The sequence below is a fragment of the Rana temporaria genome, chromosome 7, assembly GCF_905171775.1.
Source record: "Rana temporaria chromosome 7, aRanTem1.1, whole genome shotgun sequence".
Classification (NCBI taxonomy): Eukaryota; Metazoa; Chordata; class Amphibia; order Anura; family Ranidae; genus Rana; species Rana temporaria.
In genome coordinates, this window is record NC_053495.1 from 18557754 (window position 1) to 18568578 (window position 10825).

Genomic DNA, 10825 nt, shown 5'->3' on the forward strand with positions numbered 1-10825 from the left:
AACCTACCAAGACATGGCTGTCCACCTAAACTGACAGGTCGGGCAAAGAGAGCAATAATCAGAGAAGCAGCCAAGAGTCCCATGGTAACTCTGGAGGAGCTGCAGAGATCCACATCTTAGGTGGGAGAATCTGTCCACAGGACAACTATTAGCCGTGCTCTCCACAAATCTGTCCTTTATGGAAGAGTGGCAAGAAGAAAGAAACAAGAAGTTCCGTTATGCAGTTTGGGGGACACTGAAAACATGTGGAAGAAGGTGCTCTGGTCAGATGAGACCAAAATTTTACTTTTTGGCCTAAATGCAAAATGCTATGTGTGGTGGAAAACTAACACAGCACATCCCCCAGAACACACCATCCCCACCGTGAAACATGGTGGTGGCAGCATCATGTTGTGGGGATGCTTTTTTTCAGCAGGGACAGGGAAGCTGGTCAGAGTTGATGGGAAGATGAATGGAGCCAAATACAGGGCAATCTTAGAAGAAAACCTGTTAGAGTCTGCAAAAGACTAGAGACTGGGGCGGAGGTTCACCTTCCAGCAGGACAACGACCCTAAACATACAGCCAGAGCTACAATGTAATGGTTTAGATCAAAGCATATTCATGTGTTAGAATGGCCCAGTCAAAGTGCAGACCTAAATCCAAATGAGAATATGTGACAAGACTTAAAAATTGCTGTTCACAGACGCTCTCCATCCAATCTGACAAAGTTTGAGATATTTTGCAAAGAATGGGAAAAAATGTCCCTCTAGATGTACAAAGCTGGTAGAGAGATGCCCAAAAAGAATTTCAGTTGTAATTGCAGAGAAAGGTGGTTCTACAAAGTATTGACTTAGGGGGGCGCCATACAAATGCACACCACACTTTTCAAATAACTATTTGTAAAAAATGTTGAAAACCATTTATCATTTTCCTTGTACTTCACAATTATGTGCCGCTTTGTGTTGGTCTATCACATAAATTCCCAATAAAATACATTTACGTTTTTGGTTGTAACATGACAAAATGTGGAAAATTTCAAGGGGTATTAATAGCTATGATGAAGTCCAGACTTGTAACAAATAGTAGACTTCAGCTTAAGTAGAAGTAGAGCCATTAGAGCAAAGTCTCCTTGGGTAGGAAGATATCTGGACCAAGCTCTTTATTAGATCCACAGCTGACCATAATAAGGCACCAGAGGGTTTGCTAAAGCACAATGTTCCCAAGATCTTGCAATGTCTGTACTCACAAGGCCCAAGGACAGATGGAGCTACCTTTCTATCTAACAAGCAATGCCCTCCAGTGATAACAGACAGATCTATGGCAGATAGCTCCCCTATGTCAGCTTCTTCTAAGCACCTGGGTCTCAGCATTCCTCCCATATGTCACCTACCTGAGGCCTCCTCTCTGCTGCTTTTGCCTGAGAGGGCAGTGTGCCCCCCCTCAGGCTGGACCCCTCCACTTTGGGACAAGACCTAGAGCTCTGTGTGCTCTTGGAGTAAATATAGTTTCCAACATGCCTTGAGAGCCTGCCTCTCTGGGATAGGCCAAAGCTGTATCAATATTCATGCTGCTATCTGCAAAACTCCACACCTATCATCCAGAAACTTCTCAAGTTACCTGGGTACAGAGGGAGCTATCCAGCATATTGTCAGCAGCAGAGCACACAGATAAGGCCATGGGCGTAGCATAAGGATTTTCAGGGGTCACAATCGCAACCCCACCCCTAGCTCCAGGGTGCCCCTGCAGCCTCCCTGTCATATTATCACATCCTCCACAAAGTCCAGCTCCGATCTGCCCAAGGGCTCCACAGCCACACTCCAGTACTAGGCTTCCACTTTGCCTTCCACGGTCCACACCCCTCCGTTCTTATTGGCTGGGGACAAGCTGTGAGCCATTTACTAAATGGAGAGGAGCACAGGGTGAGAACAGCCCAGGGGCCAGGTCAACTTTTGCATCGGGGCCCACAAGCTTCAAGCTACGCCTCTGGATAAGGCCTAACTAAACAATCATAGCTCACTGGATACAGAGAGCCAAACCATTCTTTAACCTTACCCAGAACTATAGCCACACTGCCTACAGGAGGCAACGAAATGTACCTACTACTAACATTTATCTAACTTTCCTAGCACCTACCTAAGAGGGTGCTGCATACCTCAACCTCTTCTAATACTGTGCATCCAGCAGATGGTGAAAGAAAAACCCAAGTGTTAAGAAAATGCCAAACATGACATCTGTATATTTTTGTGTCCGGTAGGTCTGGTGATGATTGGAGTCATCATTGCATCCAGGAAATTTGGAATAAATCCAGACAATGTGGCCACACCCATTGCTGCTAGTCTGGGGGATCTGATCACACTGTCGCTTCTGGCTGGTGTCAGCACCACCCTTTTCAACTACAGAGGTAAGACTCTTAAGCTCATCACCCATGCTCCAATCTGATTGTATAATCTCCTGACTGATCTATTAACAAGTATGTAGTACAAGGCCTTGCCTGATTGGATACAAATTGATTGGGTAGATCCTCATATTACATAGCTTTGGTCGATCCAAGATTAAGGCCCCTTTCACATTGGAGCGGGAGCCACGGCGCTATACCGCCGGGATTGCAGCGGGAATCGGCCGCTAGCGGTGCGGTATTAACCCCCGCTAGCGGCCGATAAAGGGTTAATACCGCCCGCAGAGGCGCATTGCGGGCGGTATTGCCGCGGTTTCCCATTGTTTTAAATGTGAAGGAGCGTTATACATGCCGCTCCTCTCACCGCTCCAAAGATGCTGCTGACAGGAGATTTTTTTCTCTCCCGCCAGCGCATCACCTCAGTGTGAAAGCCCTCGGGCTTATGTCATGTGCAAACAGATTCAATATATTCCCTCCTGCTTATAAATCTCTTTCTTCTGTCTCTGCAGATATTCAGTACCTCTCTCCGCTAATCTGTGTGGTCTTCATCATCCTGATCCCGCTGTGGGTAGCGATGGCTAAGCAAACCCCTTCCATTGCTGAAGTCCTGAAATCTGGTTGGCAGCCGGTCATTGTAGCCATGTCCATTAGCAGGTGAGGGAACCTCATATACAGATTAGAGCAAGAGGAATGGAGCAAACAATCGCATGCCAGCTGTCGGTTTGCTAGGATCCTGATCAGTGGCGGGCCCGTGCATTGTGGGCATACAGGATTTATGATTTCTCCAATCACAAGCAGGGGGAGGGGATTGTGCTCTTCCAGGCATTCCAGGCTAGGGCAAGTACTCTTATTGAGTAAAGCGGTGATGTGGCGGCCTTTTTTGGGGGCATCAGATTGGCCCGGGGGGTAGCTGTGTCAGTTTCATTCCGGGACACTGTATTGTCCTGGAATAAAGGTGCCCGGGACAGACCTGCAAAATACGGGACTGTCCCGGGCAATCCGGGACACGTGGTCACCCTAAATGTCACAGATAGGTTCATCTGCCTGTGGGTTTGTACATAATGCTACTTGCCTATTGGACAACAACACTTACGAGCAGTGGTGACTTTTTGGGCGGGGTGGCAAATAGTATGGAATAGCAGGGACTGGCTGAGATTCGATCCATCCATGGGGAAGCTGGTGTACCCAAGTCAATCGATCGACTTGGGTACAGCCAGCCTGTTGGAATATTTGCATGCGATTTTTGCTGGTGGCTGTAGCCAGGGCCGTCTTAATAGCATCATGGGCCCCTGGGCAAAGTAATGCTCTGGGGCCCCCTACAATGATGACAGTGCAGGTAAACAGACATCAAGTAGGTAGGAGGCAGACTGCCTCCCCTGTGTATCTATCACTCCCAGTGCCATCATGGGGCCCCCAATTTTGGGGCAGCGTGGGCTCAAGGACCAGCTGCTTTGGGTGAAAAACAGGGCCCCCCCCCGTGCAGCTGGGGCCCCTGGGCAGTGCCCAGGTGTGCCCTCTCATTAAGACAGCCCTGGCTGTAGCCACTAGTAGTAATCATTGTGTTCTGCTGGCTGGAAGAGCTCCCTGTGACCCCCCACCAGGGGAACACAATAGTGCAGCAAGAGGAATTCCCCTATGAACGCTGACTGTTTTGATGGGGGAATCAAGCGATTTTCTTTCCTTCCACCATGTGTAAATCGCATAAGAGTATTTTCTCATCACTTCCCAGAAGCTCAGATACAACCTGATAATTGTGATGCTGCAAATTGTGCTGTTTACGGCCAACACAAAAGAGCTGATAACAAGATCAACTAGAGTGCTAAATAGCCCATGTTTGGTGTAAATTTGCACACTTTGGTGAACAGAAGTTGCTGTGTTGGTTGGCGCTTACATTTACTAAACGTATAAAGTGAATGGAGATGGACTGTTGATTAAAAAACTCACATGGCACAGAAGGTCAAGGCCTATCTTTTTTGGTAGTGCCACATAAACGTATTTATACATTATTCTCTTCTTGATCTTTCCTAGTATTGGTGGCCTTATCCTGGACAAAACCGTAACGGATCCCAAATTCGAAGGAATGGCCGTATTCACTCCGGTTATTAATGGTACGTCCCCTCTGACTTGTCTCTAGCAATGGCTGCATGGCATTTCTTAGGCTGCATTCACAAGTGAGTGTTTTGAATCGCGGGCAGATTTGCTGTGATTCTGCCTGCGACAATTTGCAGAAAGCATATTTAAAGTGGATGTAAACCCACTCTCATCCTTTCTTAACTACTGCATTTGCCGGCGTATAAGACGACCCCCTAATTTTCCAGCTAAAATGCTGGTTTTGGGATATACTCACTGTATAAGACGACCCCTCACTGTGCCATTATACATGCCTCACTGTGCCATTATACATGCCTCACTGTGCCATTATACATGCCTCACTGTGCCTGTATGCCTGCCTCACTGTGCCAGTATGTCTGCCTCACTGTGCCAGTATGCCTGCCTCACTGTGCCGGTATGCCTGCCTCACTGTGCCATTATACATGCCTCACTGTGCCAGTTTGCCTGCCTCACTGTGCCAGTTTGCCTGCCTCACTGTGCCAGTATGCCTGCCTCACTGTGCCAGTATGCCTGCCTCACTGTGCCAGTATGCCTGCCTCACTGTGCCAGTTTGTCTGCCTCACTGTGCCAGTTTGCCTGCCTCACTGTGCCAGTATGCCTGCCTCACTGTGCCAGTATGCCTGCCTCGACGATCTTCCTACCTTCCCCTGTTTGCAGAGTTTCTCAGGCTGCGGGCGTCCATTATTCAAAAGCCGCGCCTCCTCCTCAGGCTGTTCCGTGATAGGCGGAACACTAATTTTCCCAGCAGAGCCTCTGTTCAGTGTTCCGCCTATCACGGATGTCCTCTCGTCCGAGGCCGAGGATAAGAAGGCATTCGTGATAGGCAGAACACTGAACAGAGGCTCTGCTGGGAAAATTAGTGTTCCGCCTATCACGGAACAGTCTGAGGAGGAGGCGCGGCTTTTAAAAAATGGATGGCCGCCATCTGACAGACCAGTACCTGGCGTATAAGACGACCCCCGACTTTTGGGGCATGATTTTAGATGCAAAAAGTCGTCTTATACGCCGGATAGTGCTGATCTATAAGGATATAGATGCCTCTTGCATGTATCCTTGCCTGTCAAATGTCTCCCCTCTGTCGGTTATAAGAACTGAAAAACTGCAGATTCTGTGGGTCGATCTGTTGTCCGGAGCTCGGTGGGTGGAGTCATGATGTCAGTAGACTCCCCGCCCACCTCTACACTCCCCTTGTCAACATGCATTTTCTCCTGTGTGTTCCTTACACTAAATTCTGCTATGATCACTAACATCCAGTCAAAATCCAGAAAAGTAACCACATGACTTCAGAAAAGTATTGGAGTGGGAATTAAAAAATAATGCCTGTCTAAGGCTAGTGCATGAGATATGTAAATAACCTGTCATTCACAGCAAGGGGGAGGAGCGGCTGGTCGGCATGTAGTTAAACATCCCAAGATTATAGCTGCCCCGCCTCCCCTGTACCTTTTCAGTGTGTGCATGTGTATTCTCTGTGTATGTATATTGTGTGTGTGTGTGTACTACGTGGCCCCATAATCTCCTATTGCCCGGGGGCCCCATGAGTTGTCAGTCCGCCCCTGGTTAGTTGTATACTCCTCTGTGACATAATAAAGCTGGCCATGCATGGCCATAACAGATTTCCTTATTCACACCATCAAGATGGATGGAGAATCCCCCACACAGGGGCATTGTATTCTGATGGCAGGACCCGCTGATCAGTGATGAGCTCAGGAATGTTGGGACCTGCTCAACTTTGTCATTGATCAGCGGCTGCAGCTGCCGATCAGTATATCACTGGAAGGGATGAATTTGGAAGCTGTTAAAGTGGACAGCCAATCATAGTGATGGAGGCATTCCACACAGCGCACGCATATAGGCCCCTTTGCATGAGTGCAGCTGCGAACAGGGACTGCTTCTGCCGCCTATGATTGGTTGTCGAAGTTGACAGCTTTTTTGGTGTTCTGTCGAGAAGTGCCCGGGACAAACGGCACATGCGTCATACGGAACAGCACAACAGCTGAGTTTCCGATCAGCTGTTGTGTCGGCGAGATGGCGCCTGCGCACAATAGCCCGACAGAAGAATTGTCAGATTGTGCCTCGCGCTGCCGAGGCGTGTCCATGTCGGTGAGGGGCGGATTTGTACATGATGGGGGTGGATTTTTAATTGAAAAGCAAGGTCCATAAAGACATGGATGACGAGTTTGAGGTGGAGGAACTTGACTGGCCTGCACAGAGTATTGACCTCAACCTGATAAAACACCTTTGGGATGAATTAGAGAGGAGACTACGAGCCAGGCCTTCTTGTCTACATCAGTGCCTGACCTCACAAATGCCCTTCTGGAAGAACGGTCAAACATTCCCATAGACACACTCCTAAACATTGTGGACGGCCTTCCCAGAAGAGTTGAAGCTGTTATAGCTGCAATGGGTGGGGCCAACTTAATAGTGAACCCTACGGACTAGACTGGGATGTCATTAAAGCTCATGTGTGTGTAAAGTCAGGCGTCCCAATACTTTTGGTAATATAGTGTATATGACAGATGTTATATCCACTTCATCCCGAGCTCTTACTGATCCCATTCTATTGCAGATTTCCTTCTTCTGCTCTAGAAGCAATAATGCTGAATCCTTACTGCCCCTCCCCCAGATATAACGGATCATAGTGCTCACTGCTATTTATCAAGATTAGAAGCTTCTAGTGAAGGAACGGCTGTGGCACAGAATTGGAAGAAGTTCAGATTTTTTTTTTTTACACAAATTTAGTAGTTGCTTTCACCCTATTGGGAGTTCATATTCAATCTGAAATGCTATTGGTCAGGAATTTTTATTTGTTTCACCGAAAAGTTGAAATTGCTCCAATGATCTTTATTCCCGCAGGTGTGGCCGGGAACCTGGTTGCTATTCAGGCCAGTCGGATCTCCACCTTCCTCCATTTCTGGAGCATGCCGGGCGTCCTGCCATACAAGATGAGGCAGCACTGGCCCAATCCTTTCACCACCTTCTTCTCCTCCGGTATGTAAGAGCTGTGAATGGGAGCAACGCCCTGGAGAACAGCGATACCATTCATAGTCAATTCATGTTAAAGTGCAAAAAAATATATATATTGCAGCTTTCCAATCATTAGATGTGGTGGCTGCATTCGTTTTCTTTTCTTTTTTAACCACTTCAGCCCCGGACCATTATGCAGCTTAAAGACCGGGCCACTTTTTGCGATTCGGCACTGCGTCGCTTTAACTGACAATTGCGCGGTCGTGCGATGTGGCTCCCAAACAAAATTAGCGTAGTTTTTTTTCCCCACAAATAGAGCTTTCTTTTGGTGGTATTTGATCACCTCTGCGGTTTTTATTTTTTGCGCTATAAACAAAAATAGAGCGCCAATTTTGAAAAAAAGCTAATATTTTTTACTTTTTGCTATAATAAATATCCCCCAAAAATATATAAAAAAACTTTTTTTTCCCTCAGTTTAGGCCGATACGTATTCTTCTACCTATTTTTCGTCAAAAAAATCGCAATAAGCGTTTATTGATTGGTTTGCGCAAAAGTTATAGCGTTTACAAAATAGGGGGTCGTTTTATGGCATTTTTATTAATATATTTTTTTTTTTTACTAGTAATGGCGGCGATCAGCGTTTTTTTTTTTTTTTTTTTTCTGCGACATTATGGCGGACACAACGGACTATTTTGACACATTTTTGGGACCATTGGCATTTTTATAGTGATCAGTGCTATAGAAATGCATTGATTACTATAAAAATGCCACTGGCAGGGAAGGGGTTAACACTAGGGGGCGGGGAAGGGGTTAAGTATGTTCCCTGGGTGTGTTCTAACTGTAGGTGGGGGTGGCCTCACTAGGGGAAATGACTGATTGCTGTTCATACATTGTATGAACAGACGGTCAGGCATTTCTCCCCTGACAGGACCAGTCGCTCTGTAACGAGCGATCACGGGTACCAAGCGGTGATCGCGACCAGGATGACGTATAGCTACGTGATCTCGCGCAGCAGAGCCGACCTGCCGCCGTATAACTGCGGCGGCTGGTCGGCAAGTAGTTAAAACAAAAAAAAATAATATATTGCAGCTTACCAATCATTAGATGTGGTGGCTGCATTTGTTTTCTTTTCTTTTTTAACCACTTCAGCCCCGGACCATTATGCAGCTTAAAGACCGGGCCACTTTTTGCGATTCGGCACTGTGTCGCTTTAACTGACAATTGCGCAGTCGTGTGACGTGGCTCCCAAACAAAATTGGCGTCCTTTTTCCCCCCACAAATAGAGCTTTCTTTTGGTGGTATTTGATCACCTCTGCGGTTTTTATTTTTTGCGCTATAAACAAAAACAGAGCGACAATTTTGAAAAAAAATCTATATTTTTAACCTTTTGCTATAATGCCGCGTACACACGGTCGTTTTCTGCGATGTAAAAAAACGACGTTTTTAAAAACGTCAATTTAATTGATCGTGTGTGGGAGAAAACGACGTTTTATGTCTTCTGAAAAACGACCAAAAAAAATTGAAGCATGCTTCAATTTTATGTGTCGTTTTTCAAAACGTCGTTTTTGACTTCACAGAAATTGACCGTGTGTAGCAAAAACGACGTTTCAAACGGCGTTTTTACACCCGCGCATGCCCAGAAGCTAGTTATGAAGCGAGTTTCAATGGAAAAACGTGGTGAACGTAACCTCGCTTTGCTAGAGCAGTGTGAGAAAAACGATGGTGTGTAGGCAACATCGTTTTTGGAAAAGTGTCGTTTTAAAAATGTCGTTTTTTACTTCACAGAAAATGTCGTTTTTTTTACATCGCAGAAAACGACCGTGTGTACGCGGCATAAGAAATATCCCCAAAATATATATAAAAAAAGTTTCCTCAGTTTAGGCCAATACGTATTTTACATATTTTTGGTAAAAAAGAAAATCGCAATAAGCGTTTATTGATTGGTTTGCGCAAAAGTTATAGCATTTACAAAATAGGGGATAGATTTATGGCATTTTTTTTTTTTTTTACTAGTAATGGCGGCGATCTGCGATTTTAATCGGGATTGCAACATTATAGCGGACACATTGGACACTTGATACTATTTTGGGACCATTGTCATTTTTACAGTGAACAGTGCTATAAAAAATACACTGGTTACTGTAAAAATGACACTGGCAGTGAATGGGTTAACCACTAGGTGGCGCTGCAGGGGTTAAGTGTTCCCTAGGGAGTGATTCTTACTGTTAAGGGGCGTGGCTACACGTGACACGTTACTGATGACCGTTCTCCGTTCACGGGGAAGGGTCATCAGTGACAGTGTCACTAGGCAGAATAGGGGATTGCCTTGTTTACAAAGGCATCCCCCTGTTCTGCCCTTGCCGACCGAAATCGCGGGACTCCCGGGAACATCGAGTTCCCGGGACCCCCCCCCCCCCCCCCACCACACACACGCGGGAGCAGAGCTGAGTCTTTTTCAATCACAGGCTGTGTGCTGGAAAATATATTATGGGAGTACCTTCCTGTGTCTGTCTACATTTACTTTCTTCTCTTTTTCAGGTGTTAATTCCAAATCAGCCCGAGTACTGTTCCTATTGGTTGTCCCTGGTCACCTGGTCTTCCTGTACACCATCCACTTGTTACAAGGCGGTCACATCTCGCTCACCGTACTCTTTGTTACCTTCTACTTGGCCGCCGCCCTCATACAGGTAAGGCCGGGAACGCGGTAGTGTAGTAGTAGCATTGTCTTGCTCTCACCTGGAAATACATAATAATATAGCAGTTTCTATGCACAATGTATCTTGTTTGGTGATCACTGTCCAGTGACAATGATCAGGATGTTTCTCCACAGTGATTATAGTTACATAGGTGAATGATGGTTTGTTTGCAATTTTTATTTTTTCTGCTTGACGTAAAAACTTTATTGTGCATGATCTGGGCACAGAGTCACTTTAATTTCCAGTTCCCTCTAACTGCCATTGCTTCCTATTCCAGGTCTGCATCTTGCTCTATGTAGCGGACCTCATTGTTCGGTTCGTGTGGCGGAGAGGACTGGACCCGGATAATTACTCCATCCCATACCTCACTGCCCTCGGGGACCTGTTGGGTACCGGTTTCCTTGCCATCTGCTTCCGCTTGGTCTGGCTTCTCACTGGTACAGAGGAGGCAGAGCTGGGCAATTAGACTGATTCCTTCATTTTGCTGCCAGTTTTTGCAGAAGATCCAGGGAAATTTCTTACCAGCAGCCAACACCAAATAGGACTTGGAATTCGCAATATTTATCAGCCCGACGAACAACACTGCACCGGATTTATAATGGAAAGAATTTGTTTTTTTATGTGTATATAAATCTGATGCCGTTTATTTCCGATAGAATAAATTTTACTGAAAACATA

At 46.2% G+C, this 10825-nt stretch overlaps 1 protein-coding gene across 4 annotated transcripts in view; it reads left to right on the forward strand.

Moving 5' to 3' along the window:
- LOC120945118 (solute carrier family 41 member 1-like) overlaps window positions 1–10825 on the forward strand; it is a 42631-nt gene extending 31806 nt beyond the window's left edge. For all 4 annotated transcript variants that reach the window (XM_040358991.1, XM_040358990.1, XM_040358993.1 and 1 more), the window contains 6 exons: window positions 2235–2381; window positions 2885–3029; window positions 4404–4483; window positions 7341–7475; window positions 9990–10138; window positions 10425–10825. In XM_040358991.1, the coding sequence (XP_040214925.1) occupies window positions 2235–2381; window positions 2885–3029; window positions 4404–4483; window positions 7341–7475; window positions 9990–10138; window positions 10425–10613 (845 nt within the window). In that variant the 3' untranslated portion in view covers window positions 10614–10825. The remainder of the gene's footprint in view (window positions 1–2234; window positions 2382–2884; window positions 3030–4403; window positions 4484–7340; window positions 7476–9989; window positions 10139–10424) is intronic.